The 22,500-nt window shown below is 46.7% G+C and overlaps 1 protein-coding gene across 2 annotated transcripts in view; it reads left to right on the top strand.

The window, feature by feature from the left end:
• LOC135570704 (oxysterol-binding protein-related protein 10-like) overlaps nt 1-22,500 on the top strand; it is a 136,430-nt gene that overhangs the window by 34,980 nt on the left and 78,950 nt on the right. Inside the window, exons 3-4 of one of the 2 annotated variants that reach the window (XM_065016662.1) lie at nt 4-82; nt 13,279-13,566. In XM_065016662.1, the coding sequence (XP_064872734.1) occupies nt 4-82; nt 13,279-13,566 (367 nt within the window). Of the gene's footprint in view, nt 1-3; nt 83-13,278; nt 13,567-22,500 lie in introns of those variants that run through there. The other variant, XM_065016661.1, reaches the window with a different exon arrangement.

Genomic DNA, 22,500 nt, shown 5'->3' with positions numbered 1-22,500 from the left:
AAGGGCTTTGGCATGGGAACAGCAGCTGTGGATGAGTCAGATGCAGCTCTGTGCCCGGCGCCCCTCTGACTCCAGTGCAAAGGTAGAATCTATAGACTATACCACCTCATCCTTTACAAACTGTGAATATATAAAGCTAAAAACAACAAAAATCTAAGGCTATACCACCTCATCACATACTGTAGAATCTATAGACTATACACCTCATCCTTTAAATCTAGACATTACAAATCCGTCATACTGTATCTATAGGCTATACCACCTCATCCTTTACCTACTGTAGAATCAATAGACTATACCACCTCATCCTTTACATACTGTAGAATATATAGACTATACCACCTCATCCTTTACATACTGTAGAATCTATAGACTATACCACCTCATCCTTTACATACTGTAGAATCTATAGACTATATCACCTCATCCTTTACATACTGTAGAATCTATAGGCTATACCACCTCATCCTCTACATACTGTAGAATCTATAGACTATACCACCTCATCCTTTACATACTGTAGAATCTATAGTCTATACCACCTCATCCTTTACATACTGTAGAATCTATAGGCTATACCACCTCCTCCTTTACCTACTGTAGAATCTATAGACTATACCACCTCATCCTTTACATACTGTAGAATCTATAGACTATACCACCTCATCCTTTACATACTGTAGAATCTATAGACTATACCACCTCATCCTTTACATACTGTAGAATCTATAAGCTATACCACCTCATCCTTTACATACTGTAGAATCTATGGGCTATACCACCTCATCCTTTACCTACTGTAGAATCTATAGGCTATACCACCTCATCCTTTACATACTGTAGAATCTATAGGCTATACCACCTCATCCTTTACCTACTGTAGAATCTATAGACTATACCACCTCATCCTTTACCTACTGTAGAATCAATAGACTATACCACCTCATCCTTTACATACTCTATAATCTATAGGCTATACCACCTCATCCTTTACATACTGTAGAATCTATAGACTATACCACCTCATCCTTTACATACTGTAGAATCTATAGACTATACCACCTCATCCTTTACCTACTGTAGAATCTATAGACTATACCACCTCATCCTTTTCATACTGTAGATTCTATAGGCTATACCACCTCATCCTTTACATACTGTAGAATCTATAGACTATACCACCTCATCCTTTACATACTGTAGAATATATAGGCTATACCACCTCACCCTTTACATACTGTAGAATCTATAGGTTATACCACATCATCCTTTACATACTGTAGAATCAATAGACTATACCACCTCATCCGTTACATACTGTAGAATCTATAGGCTATACCACCTCATCCTTTACATACTGTAGAATCTATAGACTATACCACCTCACCCTTTACATACTGTAGAATCTATAGGCTATACCACCTCATCCGTTACATACTGTAGAATCTATAGGCTATACCACCTCATCCGTTACATACTGTAGAATCTATAGGCTATACCACCTCATCCTTTACCTACTGTAGAATCTATAGGCTATACCACCTCATCCTTTACATACTGTAGAATCTATAGGCTATACCACCTCATCCTTTACATACTGTAGAATCAATAGACTATACCACCTCATCCTTTACATACTGTAGAATCTATAGGCTATACCACCTCATCCTTTACATACTGTAGAATATATAGACTATACCACCTCATCCTCTACATACTGTAGAATCAATAGACTATACCACCTCATCCTTTACCTACTGTAGAATCTATAGACTATACCACCTCATCCTTTACCTACTGTAGACTCTATAGGCTATACCACCTCATCCTTTACACACTGTAGAATCTATAGGCTATACCACCTCATCCTTTACATACTGTAGAATCAATAGACTATACCACCTCATCCTTTACATACTGTAGAATCTATAGACTATATCACCTCATCTTTTACATACTGTAGAATCTATAGGCTATACCACCTCATCCTTTACATACTGTAGAATCTATAGGCTATACCACCTCATCCTTTACATACTGTAGAATCTATAGGCTATACCACCTCATCCTTTACCTACTGTAGAATATATAGGCTATACCACCTCATCCTTTACCTACTGTAGAATCTATAGACTATACCACCTCATCCTTTACATACTGTAGAATCTATAGACTATACCACCTCATCCTTTACATACTGTAGAATCTATAGGCTATACCACCTCATCCTTTACCTACTGTAGAATCTATAGGCTATACCACCTCATCCTTTACATACTGTAGAATCTATAGGCTATACCACCTCATCCTTTACATACTGTAGAATCTATAGGCTATACCACCTCATCCTTTACATACTGTAGAATCTATAGGCTATACCACCTCATCCTTTACCTACTGTAGAATCTATAGACTATACCACCTCATCCTTTACATACTGTAGAATCTATAGGCTATACCACCTCATCCTTTACATACTGTAGAATCTATAGACTATACCACCTCATCCTTTACATACTGTAGAATCTATAGACTATACCACCTCATCCTTTACCTACTGTAGAATCTATAGACTATACCACCTCATCCTTTACATACTGTAGAATCTATAGGCTATACCACCTCATCCTTTACCTACTGTAGAATCTATAGACTATACCACCTCATCCTTTACATACTGTAGAATCTATAGACTATACCACCTCATCCTTTACATACTGTAGAATCTATAGGCTATACCACCTCATCCTTTACCTACTGTAGAATCTATAGACTATACCACCTCATCCTTTACATACTGTAGAATCTATAGACTATACCACCTCATCCTTTACATACTGTAGAATCTATAGGCTATACCACCTCATCCTTTACATACTGTAGAATCTATAGGCTATACCACCTCATCCTTTACATACTGTAGAATCTATAGGCTATACCACCTCATCCTTTACCTACTGTAGAATCTATAGACTATACCACCTCATCCTTTACATACTGTAGAATCTATAGACTATACCACCTCATCCTTTACATACTGTAGAATCTATAGACTATACCACCTCATCCTTTACATACTGTAGAATCTATAGGCTATACCACCTCATCCTTTACCTACTGTAGAATCTATAGACTATACCACCTCATCCTTTACATACTGTAGAATCTATAGACTATACCACCTCATCCTTTACATACTGTAGAATCTATAGGCTATACCACCTCATCCTTTACCTACTGTAGAATCTATAGACTATACCACCTCATCCTTTACATACTGTAGAATCTATAGGCTATACCACCTCATCCTTTACCTACTGTAGAATCTATAGACTATACCACCTCATCCTTTACCTACTGTAGAATATATAGGCTATACCACCTCATCCTTTACCTACTGTAGAATCTATAGACTATACCACCTCATCCTTTACATACTGTAGAATCTATAGACTATACCACCTCATCCTTTACATACTGTAGAATCTATAGACTATACCACCTCATCCTTTACCTACTGTAGAATCTATAGACTATACCACCTCATCCTTTACATACTGTAGAATCTATAGACTATACCACCTCATCCTTTACCTACTGTAGAATCTATAGACTATACCACCTCATCCTTTACATACTGTAGAATCTATAGACTATACCACCTCATCCTTTACATACTGTAGAATCTATAGACTATACCACCTCATCCTTTACATACTGTAGAATCTATAGACTATACCACCTCATCCTTTACCTACTGTAGAATCTATAGACTATACCACCTCATCCTTTACATACTGTAGAATCTATAGACTATACCACCTCATCCTTTACCTACTGTAGAATCTATAGACTATACCACCTCATCCTTTACCTACTGTAGAATCTATAGACTATACCACCTCATCCTTTACATACTGTAGAATCTATAGACTATACCACCTCATCCTTTACATACTGTAGAATCTATAGACTATACCACCTCATCCTTTACCTACTGTAGAATCTATAGACTATACCACCTCATCCTTTACATACTGTAGAATCTATAGACTATACCACCTCATCCTTTACCTACTGTAGAATCTATAGGCTATACCACCTCATCCTTTACCTACTGTAGAATCTATAGACTATACCACCTCATCCTTTACCTACTGTAGAATCTATAGACTATACCACCTCATCCTTTACATACTGTAGAATCTATAGACTATACCACCTCATCCTTTACCTACTGTAGAATCTATAGACTATACCACCTCATCCTTTACCTACTGTAGAATCTATAGACTATACCACCTCATCCTTTACCTACTGTAGAATCTATAGGCTATACCACCTCATCCTTTACATACTGTAGAATCTATAGGCTATACCACCTCATCCTTTACATACTGTAGAATCTATAGGCTATACCACCTCATCCTTTACATACTGTAGAATCTATAGGCTATACCACCTCATCCTTTACATACTGTAGAATCTATAGACTATACCACCTCATCCTTTACATACTGTAGAATCTATAGACTATACCACCTCATCCTTTACCTACTGTAGAATCTATAGGCTATACCACCTCATCCTTTACATACTGTAGAATCTATAGACTATACCACCTCATCCTTTACATACTGTAGAATCTATAGGCTATACCACCTCATCCTTTACATACTGTAGAATCTATAGGCTATACCACCTCATCCTCATTGGCATTTTAAATGTTTTATTCTTTCATTCTTCTCTGTTTATTTTCTGTCTGTTTATCTTCTTCTAAGAGGAGGGGAGAAATGGGAATAGCGGCGTTTTGTCCTTTAATCATCACAGTCAGGAAGCAGAGCTTCTGCTAGTTTCACCTTCTCTGCTTCTCGTCTCTGACATTCTAGAATCCCAAATGCCATCCTATTCCCTATGTAGTGCACTTCATTTGACCCGCTAGGACCCATAGGGCTTTAGTTAAAAGTAGTGCACTATTTTAAAGGGGATTTCCAGGTGAATAATAAAGGAGTTGATCAAATCTTCTTTAAAAAAAAAAAAAGAATCCTGTTTTTATTACAAGTTGAAACAGGGCCTCCAGATCAGAAGCAGAGTAAATGTCTTAACGGGGCCTTTTCTTAGAAAATATCTTATATATATATATATATATATAAATCACACAGCACCAAAATGTTCTGGAAACAGCCGCCAGAGAGGCTATAGGAAGTCGCAACGTCAGCTTCTCCAGAATGACACGGTGTCCCAGTGACATTATCTGAGTCCCCGGCCCAGTCTGGAGTCCCCGGCCCAGTCTGGAGTCCCCGGCCCAGTCTGGAGTCCCCGGCCCCAGTCTGGAGTCCCCGGCCCCAGTCTGGAGTCCCCGGCCCAGTCTGGAGTCCCCGGCCCCAGTCTGGAGTCCCCGGCCCAGTCTGGAGTCCCGGGCCCAGTCTGGAGTCCCCGTGACATTATCTGAGTCCCCGGCCCAGTCTGGAGTCCCCGGCCCAGTCTGGAGTCCCCGGCCCAGTCTGGAGTCCCCGGCTCCAGTCTGGAGTCCCCGGCTCCCGTCTGGAGTCCCCGGCCCAGTCTGGAGTCCCCGGCCCAGTCTGGAGCCAAACTTGAACCATAACATTCAACACTGACAGACATTTAGTGTCAGTTAAACAGATCCAAGGTTGGAACATCAGCACTTTGTTACAACAGAGAATTATAGACGAACAAGTGACCATGGTTAACTGCTGTTTCCCTTCCCCTAAGGGAATTTTTAGTTTTATTTATTTTATTTCACCTTTATTTAACCAGGGCGGCCAGTATTTCACCTTTATTTAACCAGGTCGGTCCGTATTTCACCTTTATTTAACCAGGTCGGCCAGTTGAGAACACCTTTATTTAACCAGGTGGCCAGTATTTCACCTTTATTTAACCAGGTTGGCCCGTATTTCACCTTTATTTAACCAGGTCGGCCAGTATTTCACCTTTATTTAACCAGGTCGGCCAGTATTTCACCTTTATTTAACCAGGTCGGCCCGTATTTCACCTTTATTTAACCAGGTCGGCCAGTATTTCACCTTTATTTAACCAGGTCGGCCAGTATTTCACCTTTATTTAACCAGGTCGGCCAGTTGAGAACACCTTTATTTAACCAGGTCGGCCAGTATTTCACCTTTATTTAACCAGGTCGGCCAGTATTTCACCTTTATTTAACCAGGTCGGCCAGTATTTCACCTTTATTTAACCAGGTCGGCCAGTATTTCACCTTTATTTAACCAGGTCGGCCAGTATTTCACCTTTATTTAACCAGGTCGGCCAGTTGAGAACACCTTTATTTAACCAGGTCGGCCAGTATTTCACCTTTATTTAACCAGGTCGGCCAGTATTTCACCTTTATTTAACCAGGTCGGCCAGTTGAGAACACCTTTATTTAACCAGGTCGGCCAGTATTTCACCTGGTCGAAGTTCTCATTTACAACTGCTACCTGGCCAAGATCAAGCAAAGCAGTGCGACACAAACAACAACACAGAGTTACACATAAACAAACGTACAGTCAATAACACCATAGAAACATTGATGAACAGTGTGTGCAAATGTAGAAGAGTTGGGAGGTAAAGGCAATAAATAGGCCATAGAGGTGAAATAATTACAATGTAGCAAATTAAACACTGGAGTGATATATGTGCAGATGATGATGTGCAAGTAGAGATACTGGGGTGCAAAGATAACAGTATGGGGATGAGGTAGTTGGGTGGGCTGTTTACAGATGGGCTATGTACAGGTACAGTGATCGGTAAGCTGCTCAGACAGCTGATGCTTAAAGTTAGAGAGGGAGATATGAGTCTCCAACTTCAGTGATTTTTGCAATTCGTTCCAGTCATCAGACTGCGTCAGTCTGCGTCTCCCTGTACATACTAAGCAATAAGGCACAACGGGGTGTGGTATATGGCCAATATACCAATAACCCCCGAGGTGCCTTATTGCTATTATAAACAGGTCACCAACGTGAGTAGAGCAGTAAAAATAAACGTTCTGTCATACCCGTAGTATGATATATCACGGCTGTCAGCCAATCAGGATTCAAGGGCTCGATCCACCCAGTTTATAATGTTTAGATAAATATCAATCCAATGTCAACAGTTGAATCAAATGCAGGGAAATCACTTCCTGTTTGACTATTTCAGGTAGCAGGGTGTCATATGGGAAGCAGACCTTGGTGACGAGCAGCCTCATAGTCTGCAGATACAGGCAGGTGCTGCGCTGACATTTAAAATGTTTATTTATTTATTTATTTATTTTTCTGTCCACAAAGTGCACTGCCAAGACCACTGAGTCAATGGGGTCGGACGTGGTTCTGTTTTGCCCTAGAAAGGAAAGCCTGTAAGAATTCTAATACTGGAGAAACTAGAAGGAGGTTGAAATATCATACAGATGCCGTATCGTAATTCGAGTCAGTTTGCTACAGCAGGAAAAAATAAACCTGCTTCAACAGGAAATGTGAATTGTTACGTGGATTATAATTATTCTACATTTTTTTGTTTTGTTTTTGGGCAAATCAAGTCTGACATTTTAAAGTGGAAATGACAAACTTTATAAGTCTTTTAAAACCTTGAATCCACGACCAGTTTGCATGTCCTGTTGTTCAAGACATTACCTGTTGTTCAAGACATTTCCTGTTGTTCAAGACATTTCCTGTTGTTCAAGACATTTCCTGTTGTTCAAGGCATTTCCTGTTGTTCAAGACATTTCCTGTTGTTCAAGGCATTTCCTGTTGTTCAAGACATTTCCTGTTGTTCAAGGCATTTTCTGTTGTTCAAGACATTTCCTGTTGTTCAAGGCATTTCCTGTTGTTCAAGACATTTCCTGTTGTTCAAGACATTTCCTGTTGTTCAAGGCATTTCCTGTTGTTCAAGACATTTCCTGTTGTTCAAGGCATTTCCTGCTATATAACAGCTTCTGTCCCCAAGCCATTAGACTGCTGAACAATTCATAAAAATCACCACCGGACAATTTACATTGACCCCCCCTTCCCCCTTGTACACTGCTGCTACTCCTCCTGCTGCTACTCCTCCTGCTGCTACTCCTCCTGGTGCTACTCCTCCTGCTGCTACTCCTCCTACTGCTACTCCTCCTGGTGCTACTCCTCCTGCTGCTACTCCTCCTGGTGCTACTCCTCCTGCTGCTACTCCTCCTGCTGCTACTCCTCCTGCTGCTACTCCTCCTGGTGCTACTCCTCCTGCTGCTACTCCTCCTGCTGCTACTCCTCCTGCTGCTACTCCTCCTGGTGCTACTCCTCCTGCTGCTACTCCTCCTGCTGCTACTCCTCCTGCTGCTACTCCTCCTGCTGCTACTCCTCCTGCTGCTACTCCTCCTGCTGCTACTCCTCCTGCTGCTACTCCTCCTGCTGCTACTCCTCCTGCTGCTACTCCTCCTGCTGCTACTCCTCCTGCTGCTACTCCTCCTGCTGCTACTCCTCCTGGTGCCCCCTGTATATTGCCTCATTATTTTTATTCTTATTGTGTTACTTTTTCATATTGCTTTTTATTTTAGTCTACTTGGTAAATATTTTCTTCTTTTTGAACTGCACTGTTGGTCAAGGGCTTGTCAGTAAAGCATTTCACGGTAAAGTCAACAGTTGTTGTATTCGGCACATGTGGCAAATAAAGTTTGATTTGATCCGATCAAATTAAAATACGGCATCTGTATAGTTCCAGTATTTGATGTAACCTCCCTAGTTTCACGTTCATTCCAGAAACACTATTATAATTCATGCTACCGTCGCGTTTCATAGTACAACCAGGTCATTAGCTTGTTTTAAAACAGACATTTTGATACAGTGGGGCATATAATTTATATGATAGGTCTAACCAGGAAGTGCTGTTTATATGATAGATCTAACCAGGAAGTGCTGTTTATATGATAGGTCTAACCAGGAAGAGCTGTTTATATGATAGGTCTAACCAGGAAGAGCTGTTTATATGATAGGTCTAACCAGGAAGTGCTGTTTATATGATATGTCTAACCAGGAAGTGCTGTTTATATGATAGGTCTAACCAGGAAGAGCTGTTTATATGATAGGTCTAACCAGGAAGAGCTGTTTATATGATAGGTCTAACCAGGAAGGGCTGTTTATATGATAGGTCTAACCAGGAAGTGCTGTTTATATGATAGGTCTAACCAGGAAGAGCTGTTTATATGATAGGTCTAACCAGGAAGAGCTGTTTATATGATAGGTCTAACCAGGAAGAGCTGTTTATATGATAGGTCTAACCAGGAAGAGCTGTTTATATGATAGGTCTAACCAGGAAGTGCTGTTTATATGATAGGTCTAACCAGGAAGTGCTGTTTATAGTGCATAGAGAGAACACTGGAACAGTAGATGCCTCGGTAACCATAGCGCTGCCATGGTCACCATGTTTACTTTGTGAGTCACTGCCCATTCCCAGAGGGTTCATCAGTTCAGTTGACACAACCTCCCGTCGTCCCTAACTTGTATCAATATCGTTCCTATCGGACAGCGAACGTCATTCAGAAACGTTAACCGTGTGTAGAGGTTGTGTAAACGGTCAAGTGCGTGTGTGTGTGTGCGTGCGTGTGTGTGTATATGTATGTATGTGTGTGTGTGTGTGTGTATATGTATGTATGTGTGTGTGTGTGTGTGTATATGTATGTATGTGTGTGTGTGTGTGTGTGCGTGCGTGTGTGTGTATATGTATGTATGTGTGTGTGTATATGTATGTATGTGTGTGTGTGTGTGTGTGCACAAACACTTGTGTATCTGTGTAGAGGTCGGCAGGGAGTCCCACGACTAACCGTTGCCCATGTCCATGAGCACTGCAACCATTCCACTACCATAATCTAACATAACATTGTAGTGACGATACAGGTGAGTATGGAATGCTCTATGAATGCTCTAAGAGTAGGGATAGACTGGGGAAATGGCTCCATGTTAGAGTAGAGTTAGACTGGGGAAATGGCTCCATGTTAGACTGGAGAAATGGCTCCATGTTAGAGTAGAGTTAGACTGGGGAAATGGCTCCATGTTAGAGTAGAGTTAGACTGGGAAAATGGCTCCATGTTAGACTGGGGAAATGGCTCCATGTTAGACTGTGGAAATGGCTCCATGTTAGACTGGGGAAATGGCTCCATGTTAGAGTAGAGTTAGACTGGGGAAATGGCTCCATGTTAGAGTAGAGTTAGACTGGGGAAATGGCTCCATGTTAGACTGGGGAAATGGCTCCATGTTAGACTGAGGAAATGGCTCCATGTCATTACAGGGAGAATGCTGAGTAATTGGGATGATGTGATTTACCTTGAGAGAAGAGTGGAGATAGACTGAGAGACTGAGAGCCTGAGAGTTCCTGTTTCACTCTGATAGAGCCAGACTCTTTAGACAGTCAGTTATCTAAACCCACCTTATAAATCAAGCCCATCATTCCTCCTGTCCTGGCTGAAATATATTACCACTGATTGGTTTGGTAATGGACTATATATCAGTCTGGATGGACCAGACTTTACTCTAGATGTGTCTGTCTGTCTGTCTGTCTGTCTGTCTGTCTGACTGTCTGTCTGTCTGTCTGTCTGTCTGTCTGTCTGTCTGTCTGTCTGTCTGTCTGTCTGTCTGTCTGTCTGTCTGTCTGTCCTGTCTGTCCTGTCTGTCCTGTCTGACTGTCTGTCTGTCTGTCTGTCTGTCTGTCTGTCTGTCTGTCTGTCTGTCTGTCTGTCTGTCTGTCTGTCTGTCTGTCTGTCTGTCTGTCTGTCTGACTGTCTGTCTGACTGTCTGTCTGTCTGTCTGTCTGTCTGTCTGTCTGTCTGTCTGTCTGTCTGTCTGTCTGTCTGTCTGTGTCTGTCTGTCTGTCTGTCTGTCTGTCTGTCTGGAGGAGAGAGTCGTCTGCTTTGGGAATACGTTACATCTTTAAAAATGTATTATTAAATTAAATGATTAAATTATAATTGTTAGTTACAGTCTTGTCTCATCGCTGCAACTCCCGTACGGATTCGGGAGAGGGCGAAGGTCGAGAGCCGTGCGTCCTCCGAAACACAACCCAACCAAGCCGCACTGCTTCTTGACACAATGCCCACTTAACCCAGAAGCCAGCCGCACCAATGTGTCGGAGGAAACACCGTACACCTGGCGACCGTGTCAGCGCGCACTGCGCCCCGGTTACCACCACAGGAGTTGCTAGTGCACGATGAGACAACAACATCCCTGCCAGCCATATCCTACCCAGCCGGGCCATGACCCGGATGACACCACCCCCCATGGTTCTCCCGGGCCTGGCTGCGACAGAGCCTGAACTCCAACCCAGAATCTCTAGTGGCACAGCCAGCACTGCGATATAGTGTCATGGCCTGGCTGCGACAGAGCCTGAACTCCAACCAAGAATCTCTAGTGGCACAGCCAGCACTGCGATATAGTGTCATGGCCCGGCTGCGACAGAGCCTGAACTCCAACCCAGAATCTCTAGTGGCACAGCCAGCACTGCGATATAGTGTCATGGCCCGGCTGCGACAGAGCCTGAACTCCAACCCAGAATCTCTAGTGGCACAGCCAGCACTGCGATATAGTGTCATGGCCCGGCTGCGACAGAGCCTGAACTCCAACCCAGAATCTCTAGTGGCACAGCCAGCACTCCGATATAGTGCCTTAGACCACCGCCCAACTCTGGAAGCCCGTAGACGTTGTATCTTTTGAGTGAGTGAGGTGGGAACTTAACTGAGTTTTCACTGAGATGTAGTGAGAATAGAACGTTCGTATGGATGGAATCAACTCAGAAACTCAGACGACTTTGTCTGCTTTAGACCCAAACCAGAAAGGTCGATAACACCTGAAAGTGTAAGATGAGAATCTTACAGTAGCCAATGCATATGATCTATTATGATGGCTGACTGTAATAGCAAGGTCTCCTGGTGATTTCTACAGTTCAGTAGGTTCCACTGCAGTGTGCTAAAGCACAGCAGTGTTGTGTTTTCTTGTAAAACTGCTGTGGAGACTGAAACCTTAGCGGTGGTGGCTGCCTCAGCTCGATTGGCTCTGCTCTCTCTCTCTCTCTCTCTCTCTCTCTCTCTCTCTCTCTCTCTGTATGTCCTGACTGCTGTGCTATCTGAGCAGGATGTTCTGATCTGGCTTAGCAGCATGCTCTTCCCTCCCTTCCTTCTCCACCTCTTCCTCCGTCCCCTCGCATCCACCTCTCGCTGGCTCCCTCCATTAAACTCCACCCTCTCTCCCTCTATACAGTACCTCCTCCCTCTCTCCCTCTATACAGTACCTCCTCCCTCTCTCCCTCTATACAGTACCTCCTCCCTCTCTCCCTCTATACAGTACCTCATCTCTCTCTCCCTCTATACAGTACCTCATCTCTCTCTCCCTCTCTCCCTCTATACAGTACCTCCTCCCTCTCTCCCTCTATACAGTACCTCCTCCCTCTCTCCCTCTATACAGTACCTCATCTCTCTCTCCCTCTCTCCCTCTATACAGTACCTCCACCCTCTCTCCCTCTATACAGTACCTCCTCCCTCTCTCCCTCTATACAGTACCTCCTCCCTCTCTCCCTCTATACAGTACCTCCTCCCTCTCTCCCTCTCTCCCTCTCTCCCTCTCTCCCTCTATACAGTACCTCCTCCCTCTCTCCCTCTATACAGTACCTCATCTCTCTCTCCCTCTCTCCCTCTATACAGTACCTCCTCCCTCTCTCCCTCTATACAGTACCTCATCTCTCTCTCCCTCTCTCCCACTATACAGTACCTCCTCCCTCTCTCCTCTCTCCCTCCACCCTCTCTCCCTCTATACAGTACCTCCTCTCTCCCTCTCTCCTCCCTCTCTCCCTCCTCCCTCTCTCCCTCCACCCTCTCTCCCTCTATACAGTACCTCCTCTCTCCCTCTCTCCTCCCTCTCTCCCTCCTCCCTCTCTCCCTCTATACAGTACCTCCTCTCTCCCTCTCTCCTCCCTCTCTCCCTCCTCCCTCTCTCCCTCTATACAGTACCTCCTCTCTCCCTCTCTCCTCCCTGTCTTCACTGGCCACCACCCCTCCCCTCCCCTACACCACCCCTCCCCTCCCTCCTCCCTCTCTCCCTCCTCCCCCTGGCTGTGTAGCTGGCTGGCAGGTCCTGTCCTGTCAGCCCGACCAGGCAGAGGGAGGCAGACCCAGGCAGGTAGAAGATGTCCTTGTGTGTGACATCAGAGCATGGCGGTGTTAGCGGAGCAGGAGGAGGAGGAGGAGGAGGTACAGCCGGGAAGAAGCAGCGTTGTGGGCCTCCTCTACCCGACTGTTCTGGCTCCTCTGACTGCTGCTGCTGCAGTCTCTTTCAGGCTACCTCCTCTTCCTCCACCTGCTTCACCACCTCCTCCTCCACCCAGGGCCGGACACTCAGCTTCTCCGTGCTCCCTCCTCCACTCAGCCACCGCCACCCTGCCCCGCCCATCGCCTCCTCCTTCACCTCCTCCTCACCTGGTACCCAGAGAAAACCTCTCTACCCTGGGGTTGGAGGGGTCGTCACCATCACCCATCACAGATCCCCTGCTGCGGCCCGCCGGGCCAGGACCCAGGACAACCAGAACTACCACCCTGCTCCAGGGAGACTGAGCCAGGTCAAAGAGGTAGGGCTGCTGCTCTAGTAGGGCTGTAGGTAGGTAGGTAGGTAGTACTGCTCTGGTAGGATGGTAGGTAGGTAGGTAGGTAGGTAGGTAGGTAGGTAGTACCTCTCTGGTAGGGCTGTAGGTAGGTAGTACTGCTCTGGTAGGGCTGTTGGTAGGTAGTGGTGCTCTGGTAGGGCTGTAGGTAGGTAGTACTGCTCTGGTAGGATGGTAGGTAGGTAGTACTGCTCTGGTAGGGCTGTAGGTAGGTAGTACTGCTCTGGTTGGGCTGTAGGTAGGTAGTGATGCTCTGGTAGGACTGTAGGTAGATAGTACTGCTCTGGTAGGGCTGTAGGTAGGTAGTACTGCTCTGGTAGGACTGTAGGTAGGTAGGTAGTACTGCTCTGGTAGGACTGTAGGTAGGTAGTACTGCTCTGGTAGGGATGTAGGTAGGTAGTACTGCTCTGGTAGGGATGTAGGTAGGTAGTACTGCTCTGGTAGGGCTGTAGGTAGGTAGTACTGCTCTGGTAGGGCTGTAGGTAGGTAGTGATGCTCTGGTAGGACTGTAGGTAGATAGTACTGCTCTGGTAGGGCTGTAGGTAGGTAGTACTGCTCTGGTAGGACTGTAGGTAGGTAGGTAGTACTGCTCTGGTAGGACTGTAGGTAGGTAGTGGTGCTCTGGTAGGACTGTAGGTAGGTAGTACTGCTCTGGTAGGACTGTAGGTAGGTAGGTGGTACTGCTCTGGTAGGACTGTAGGTAGGTAGGTAGTACTGCTCTGGTAGGGCTGTAGGTAGGTAGTACTGCTCTGGTAGGACTGTAGGTAGGTACTGGTGCTCTGGTAGGGCTGTAGATAGGTAGTACTGCTCTGGTAGGACTGTAGGTAGGTAGTACTGCTCTGGTAGGGCTGTAGGTAGGTAGTACTGCTCTGGTAGGACTGTAGGTAGGTAGTACTGCTCTGGTAGGACTGTTGGTAGGTAGTACTGCTCTGGTAGGGCTGTAGGTAGGTAGTACTGCTCTGGTAGGACTGTAGATAGGTAGTACTGCTCTGGTAGGACTGTAGATAGGTAGATAGTACTGCTCTAGTAGGACTGTAGGTAGGAGTACTGGTAGGACTGTAGGTAGTACTGCTCTGGTAGGACTGTAGGTAGGTAGGTGGTACTGCTCTGGTAGGACTGTAGGTAGGTAGGTAGGACTGTAGGTAGGTAGATAGGTAGGTAGTACTGCTCTGGTAGGGCTGTAGGTAGATAGTACTGCTCTGGTAGGACTGTATGTAAGTACTGGTGCTTTGGTAGGGCTGTAGGTAGGTAGTACTGCTCTGGTAGGGCTGTAGGTAGGTAGATAGTACTTCTCTGGTAGGACTGTAGGTAGGTAGTACTGCTCTGGTAGGACTGTAGATAGGTAGATAGTACTGCTCTGGTAGGACTGTAGGTAGATAGTACTGCTCTGGTAGGACTGTAGGTAGGTAGATATTACTGCTCTGGTAGGGCTGTAGGTAGGTAGATAGTACTGCTCTGGTAGTGCTGTAGGTAGGTGGTACTGCTCTGGTAGGGCTGTAGGTAGGTAGTGCTGCTCTGGTAGGACTGTAGGTAGGTAGTGCTGCTCTGATAGGACTGTAGGTAGGTAGTGCTGCTCTGGTAGGACTGTAGGTAGGTAGTACTGCTCTGGTAGGACTGTAGGTAGGTAGGTAGTACTGCTCTGGTAGGGCTGTAGGTAGGTAGTACTGCTCTGGTAGGACTGTAGGTAGGTAGTACTGCTCTGGTAGGACTGTAGGTAGGTAGTGCTGCTCTGGTAGGACTGTAGGTAGGTAGTGCTGCTCTGGTAGGACTGTAGGTAGGTAGTACTGCTCTGACTGTAGGACTGTAGGTAGGTATTACTGCTCTGGTAGGACTGTAGGTAGGTAGGTAGTACTGCTCTGGTAGGACTGTAGGTAGGTAGGTAGTACTCCTCTGGTAGGACTGTAGGTAGGGAGGTAGTACTGCTCTGGTAGGGCTGTAGGTAGGTAGGTAGTACTCCTCTGGTAGGACTCTAGGTAGGTAGGTAGTACTGCTCTGGTAGGGCTGTAGGTAGGTAGTACTGCTCTGGTAGGACTGTAGGTAGGTAGTACTGCTCTGGTAGGACTGTATGTAGGTAGTACTGCTCTGGTAGGACTGTAGGTAGGTACTACTGCTCTGATAGGACTGTAGGTAGGTAGTACTGCTCTGGTAGGACTGTAGGTAGGTAGTACTGCTCTGGTAGGACTGTAGGTAGGTATTACTGCTCTGGTAGGACTGTAGGTAGGTAGTACTGCTCAACTAGGACTGTAGGTAGGTAGTACTGCTCAACTAGGACTGTAGGTAGGTAGTACTGTTCTGGTAGGGCTGTAGGTAGGTAGGTAGGTAGTACTGCTCAGCTAGGACTGTAGGTAGGTAGTACTGCTCTGGTAGGGCTGTACTGCTCTGGTAGGGCTGTAGGTAGGTATTACTGCTCTGGTAGGACTGTAGGTAGGTAGTACTGCTCTGGTAGGGCTGTAGGTAGGTAATGGTGCAACGAGGGGCTAGTACTGCTCTGGTAGGACTGCTCTGGTAGGGCTGTAGGTAGTACTGCTCTGGTAGGGCTGTAGGTAGGTAGTACTGCTCTGGTAGGGCTGTAGGTAGGTAGTGATGCTCTGGTAGGACTGTAGGTAGATATTACTGCTCTGGTAGGGCTGTAGGTAGGTAGTACTGCTCTGGTAGGACTGTAGGTAGGTAGGTAGTACTGCTCTGGTAGGACTGTTGGTAGGTAGGTAGTACTGCTCTGGTAGGACTGTAGGTAGGTAGTGGTGCTCTGGTAGGACTGTAGGTAGCTAGTACTGCTCTGGTAGGACTGTAGGTAGGTAGTACTGCTGCTCTGGTAGGACTGTAGGTAGGTAGGTAGTACTGCTCTGGTAGGACTGGGTACTCTGGTAGGACTGTAGGTAGGTAGTACTGCTCTGGTAGGACTGTAGGTAGGTAGGTGGTACTGCTCTGGTAGGACTCTAGGTAGGTAGGTAGTACTGCTCTGGTAGGGCTGTAGGTAGGTAGTACTGCTCTGGTAGGACTGTAGGTAGGTACTGGTGCTCTGGTAGGGCTGTAGGTAGGTAGTACTGCTCTGGTAGGACTGTAGGTAGGTAGTACTGCTCTGGTAGGACTGTGGGTAGGTAGTACTGCTCTGGTAGGACTGTAGATAGGTAGTACTGCTCTGGTAGGACTGTAGATAGGTAGATAGTACTGCTCTAGTAGGACTGTAGGTAGGTAGGTAGTACTCCTCTGGTAGGACTGTAGGTAGGTAGTACTGCTCTGGTAGGACTGTAGGTAGGTAGGTGGTACTGCTCTGGTAGGACTGTAGGTAGGTAGGTAGGACTGTAGGTAGGTAGACAGGTAGGTAGTACTGCTCTGGTAGGGCTGTAGGTAGATAGTACTGCTCTGGTAGGACTGTATGTAAGTACTGGTGCTCTGGTAGGGCTGTAGGTAGGTAGTACTGCTCTGGTAGGACTGTAGGTAGGTAGGTAGTACTGCTCTGGTAGGACTGTTGGTAGGTAGGTAGTACTGCTCTGGTAGGACTGTAGGTAGGTAGTGGTGCTCTGGTAGGACTGTAGGTAGCTAGTACTGCTCTGGTAGGACTGTAGGTAGGTAGTTAGTACTGCTCTGGTAGGACTGTAGGTAGGTAGGTAGTACTGCTCTGGTCTGGGTAGGTAGTGGTGCTCTGTAGGACTGTAGGTAGTAGTACTGCTCTGGTAGGACTGTAGGTAGGTAGGTGGTACTGCTCTGGTAGGACTCTAGGTAGGTAGGTAGTACTGCTCTGGTAGGGCTGTAGGTAGGTAGTACTGCTCTGGTAGGACTGTAGGTAGGTAGTACTGCTCTGGTAGGACTGTGGGTAGGTAGTACTGCTCTGGTAGGACTGCTCTGGTAGGACTGTAGATAGGTAGATAGTACTGCTCTGGTAGGGCTGTACTCCTCTGTTAGGACTGTAGGTAGGTAGTACTGCTCTGGTAGGACTGTAGGTAGGTAGGTGGTACTGCTCTGGTAGGACTGTAGGTAGGTAGGTAGGACTGTAGGTAGGTAGATAGGTAGGTAGTACTGCTCTGGTAGGGCTGTAGGTAAGTACTGGTGCTCTGGTAGGGCTGTAGGTAGGTAGTACTGCTCTGGTAGGGCTGTAGGTAGGTAGATAGTACTGCTCTAGTAGGACTGTAGATAGGTAGTACTGCTCTGGTAGGACTGTAGGTAGGTAGTACTGCTCTGGTAGGACTGTAGATAGGTAGATAGTACTGCTCTGGTAGGACTGTAGGTAGATAGTACTGCTCTGGTAGGACTGTAGGTAGGTAGTACTGCTCTGGTAGGACTGTAGGTAGGTAGTACTGCTCTGGTAGGGCTGTAGGTAGGTAGATAGTACTGCTCTAGTAGGACTGTAGGTAGGTAGGTAGTACTCCTCTGTTAGGACTGTAGGTAGGTAGTACTGCTCTGGTAGGACTGTAGGTAGGTAGGTGGTACTGCTCTGGTAGGACTGTAGGTAGGTAGGTAGGACTGTAGGTAGGTAGATAGGTAGGTAGTACTGCTCTGGTAGGACTGTATGTAAGTACTGGTGCTCTGGTAGGGCTGTAGGTAGGTAGTACTGCTCTGGTAGGGCTGTAGGTAGGTAGATAGTACTGCTCTAGTAGGACTGTAGATAGGTAGTACTGCTCTGGTAGGACTGTAGGTAGATAGTACTGCTCTGGTAGGACTGTAGGTAGATAGTACTGCTCTGGTAGGACTGTAGGTAGGTAGATATTACTGCTCTGGTAGGGCTGTAGGTAGGTAGATAGTACTGCTCTGGTAGTGCTGTAGGTAGGTGGTACTGCTCTGGTAGGACTGTAGGTAGGTAGTGCTGCTCTGTAGGACTGTAGGTGGTGCTGCTCTGGTAGGACTGTAGGTAGGTAGTAGTACTGCTCTGGTAGGACTGTAGGTAGGTAGGTAGTACTGCTCTGGTAGGGCTGTAGGTAGGTAGTACTGCTCTGGTAGGACTGTAGGTAGGTAGTACTGCTCTGGTAGGACTGGGTAGGTAGTGCTGCTCTGGTAGGACTGTAGGTAGGTAGTGCTGCTCTGGTAGGACTGTAGGTAGGTGATAGGACTGTAGGTAGGTAGTACTGCTCTGGTAGGACTGTAGGTAGGTAGGTAGTACTGCTCTGGTAGGACTGTAGGTAGGTAGGTAGTACTCCTCTGGTAGGACTGTAGGTAGGGAGGTAGTACTGCTCTGGTAGGGCTGTAGGTAGGTAGTACTGCTCTGGTAGGACTCTAGGTAGGTAGGTAGTACTGCTCTGGTAGGGCTGTAGGTAGGTAGTACTGCTCTGGTAGGACTGTAGGTAGGTAGTACTGCTCTGGTAGGACTGTAGGTAGGTAGTACTGCTCTGGTAGGACTGTATGTAGGTAGTACTGCTCTGGTAGGACTGTAGGTAGGTACTACTGCTCTGATAGGACTGTAGGTAGGTAGTACTGCTCTGGTAGGACTGTAGGTAGGTAGTACTGCTCTGGTAGGACTGTAGGTAGGTATTACTGCTCTGGTAGGACTGGTAGGACTGTCAGGACTGTAGGTAGGTAGTACTGCTCTGGTAGGAGTACTGTAGGTAGGGCTGGTAGGTGGGTAGGCTACTGCTCAGCTAGGACTGTAGGTAGGTAGTACTGCTCTGGTAGGGCTGTAGGTAGGTAGTACTGCTCTGGTAGGGCTGTAGGTAGGTATTACTGCTCTGGTAGGACTGTAGGTAGGTAGGTGTAGGTAGGTAATGGTGCTCTGTAGGTAGGTAGTACTGCTCTGGTAGGACTGTAGGTAGGTAGTACTGCTCTGGTAGGGCTGTAGGTAGGTAGTACTGCTCTGGTAGGGCTGTAGGTAGGTAGTACTGCTCTGGTAGGGCTGTAGGTAGGTAGTGATGCTCTGGTAGGACTGTAGTACTGCTCTGGTAGGGCTGTAGGTAGGTCTCTGGTAGGACTGTAGGTAGGTAGGTAGTACTGCTCTGGTAGGACTGTTGGTAGGTAGGTAGTACTGCTCTGGTAGGACTGTAGGTAGGTAGTGGTGCTCTGGTAGGACTGTAGGTAGCTAGTACTGCTCTGGTAGGACTGTAGGTAGGTAGTTAGTACTGCTCTGGTAGGACTGTAGGTAGGTAGGTAGTACTGCTCTGGTAGGACTGTAGGTAGGTAGTGGTGCTCTGGTAGGACTGTAGGTAGGTAGTACTGCTCTGGTAGGACTGTAGGTAGGTAGGTGGTACTGCTCTGGTAGGACTCTAGGTAGGTAGGTAGTACTGCTCTGGTAGGGCTGTAGGTAGGTAGTACTGCTCTGGTAGGACTGTAGGTAGGTACTGGTGCTCTGGTAGGGCTAGTACTGCTCTGGTAGGACTGTAGGTAGGTAGTACTGCTCTGGTAGGACTGTGGGTAGGTAGTACTGCTCTGGTAGGACTGTAGATAGGTAGTACTGCTCTGGTAGGACTGTAGATAGGTAGATAGTACTGCTCTAGTAGGACTGTAGGTAGGTAGGTAGTACTCCTCTGGTAGGACTGTAGGTAGGTAGTACTGCTCTGGTAGGACTGTAGGTAGGTAGGTGGTACTGCTCTGGTAGGACTGTAGGTAGGTAGGTAGGACTGTAGGTAGGTAGACAGGTAGGTAGTACTGCTCTGGTAGGGCTGTAGGTAGATAGTACTGCTCTGGTAGGACTGTATGTAAGTACTGGTGCTCTGGTAGGGCTGTAGGTAGGTAGTACTGCTCTGGTAGGACTGTAGGTAGGTAGGTAGTACTGCTCTGGTAGGACTGTTGGTAGGTAGGTAGTACTGCTCTGGTAGGACTGTAGGTAGGTAGTGGTGCTCTGGTAGGACTGTAGGTAGCTAGTACTGCTCTGGTAGGACTGTAGGTAGGTAGTTAGTACTGCTCTGGTAGGACTGTAGGTAGGTAGGTAGTACTGCTCTGGTAGGACTGTAGGTAGGTAGTGGTGCTCTGGTAGGACTGTAGGTAGGTAGTACTGCTCTGGTAGGACTGTAGGTAGGTAGGTGGTACTGCTCTGGTAGGACTCTAGGTAGGTAGGTAGTACTGCTCTGGTAGGGCTGTAGGTAGGTAGTACTGCTCTGGTAGGACTGTAGGTAGGTACTGGTGCTCTGGTAGGGCTGTAGGTAGGTAGTACTGCTCTGGTAGGACTGTAGGTAGGTAGTACTGCTCTGGTAGGACTGTGGGTAGGTAGTACTGCTCTGGTAGGACTGTAGATAGGTAGTACTGCTCTGGTAGGACTGTAGATAGGTAGATAGTACTGCTCTAGTTGTACTGTAGGTAGGCAGGTAGTACTCCTCTGTTAGGACTGTAGGTAGGTAGTACTGCTCTGGTAGGACTGTAGGTAGGTAGGTGGTACTGCTCTGGTAGGGCTGTAGGTACGTAGATAGTACTGCTCTGGTAATGCTGTAGGTAGGTAGTGCTGCTCTGGTAGGACTGTAGGTAGGTAGTGCTGCTCTGGTAGGACTGTAGGTAGGTAGTGCTGCTCTGGTAGGACTGTAGGTAGGTAGTACTGCTCTGGTAGGACTGTAGGTAGGTAGGTAGTACTGCTCTGGTAGGGCTGTAGGTAGGTAGTACTGCTCTGGTAGGACTGTAGGTAGGTAGTACTGCTCTGGTAGGACTGTAGGTAGGTAGTGCTGCTCTGGTAGGACTGTAGGTAGGTAGTGCTGCTCTGGTAGGACTGTAGGTAGGTAGTACTGCTCTGGTAGGACTGTAGGTAGGTAGGTAGTACTGCTCTGGTAGGGCTGTAGGTAGGTAGTACTGCTCTGGTAGGACTGTAGGTAGGTAGTACTGCTCTGGTAGGACTGTAGGTAGGTAGTGCTGCTCTGGTAGGACTGTAGGTAGGTAGTGTTGCTCTGGTAGGACTGTAGGTAGGTAGTACTGCTCTGATAGGACTGTAGGTAGGTATTACTGCTCTGGTAGGACTGTAGGTAGGTAGGTAGTACTCCTCTGGTAGGACTGTAGGTAGGTAGGTAGTACTGCTCTGGTAGGGCTGTAGGTAGTTAGTACTGCTCTGGTAGGACTGTAGGTAGGTAGTACTGCTCTGGTAGGACTGTAGGTAGGTAGTACTGCTCTGATAGGACTGTAGGTAGGTAGTACTGCTCTGGTAGGACTGTAGGTAGGTAGTCCTGCTCTGGTAGGACTGTAGGTAGGTATTACTGCTCTGGTAGGACTGTAGGTAGGTAGTACTGCTCAGCTAGGACTGTAGGTAGGTAGTACTGCTCTGGTAGGACTGTAGGTAGGTAGTACTGTTCTGGTAGGGCTGTAGGTAGGTAGGTAGGTAGTACTGCTCAGCTAGGACTGTAGGTAGGTAGTACTGCTCTGGTAGGGCTGTAGGTAGGTAGTACTGCTCTGGTAGGGCTGTAGGTAGGTATTACTGCTCTGGTAGGACTGTAGGTAGGTAGTACTGCTCTTGTAGGGCTGTAGGTAGGTAATGGTGCTCGAGTAGGGCTGTAGGTAGGTAGTACTGCTCTGGTAGGACTGTAGGTAGGTATTACTGCTCTGGTAGGGCTGTAGGTAGGTAATGGTGCTCGAGTAGGGCTGTAGGTAGGTAGTACTGCTCGAGTAGGGCTGTAGGTAGGTAGTGCTGCTCTGGTAGGGCTCTAGGTAGGTAGTACTGCTCTAGTAGGGCTGTAGGTAGGTACTGGTGCTCGGGTAGGGATGTAGGTAGGTAGTACTGCTCTGGTAGGGCTGTAGGTAGGTAGTACTGCTCTGGTAGGGCTGTAGGTAGGTACTGGTGCTCGGGTAGGGATGTAGGTAGGTAGTACTGCTCTGGTAGGGCTGTAGGTAGGTACTGGTGCTCGGGTAGGGATGTAGGTAGGTAGTACTGCTCTAGTAGGGCTGTAGGTAGGTACTGGTGCTCGGGTAGGGATGTAGGTAGGTAGTACTGCTCTGGTAGGGCTGCTGCCTGTAGGACTGGGGGTCTGGAGATCTCAGAGGAGAGGAGGCTAGGCTACGTACATG

This window comes from Oncorhynchus nerka, unplaced genomic scaffold (genome assembly GCF_034236695.1).
Source record: "Oncorhynchus nerka isolate Pitt River unplaced genomic scaffold, Oner_Uvic_2.0 unplaced_scaffold_919, whole genome shotgun sequence".
Taxonomy (NCBI): Eukaryota; Metazoa; Chordata; class Actinopteri; order Salmoniformes; family Salmonidae; genus Oncorhynchus; species Oncorhynchus nerka.
This window is presented reverse-complemented; position numbering and strand designations above follow the sequence as displayed.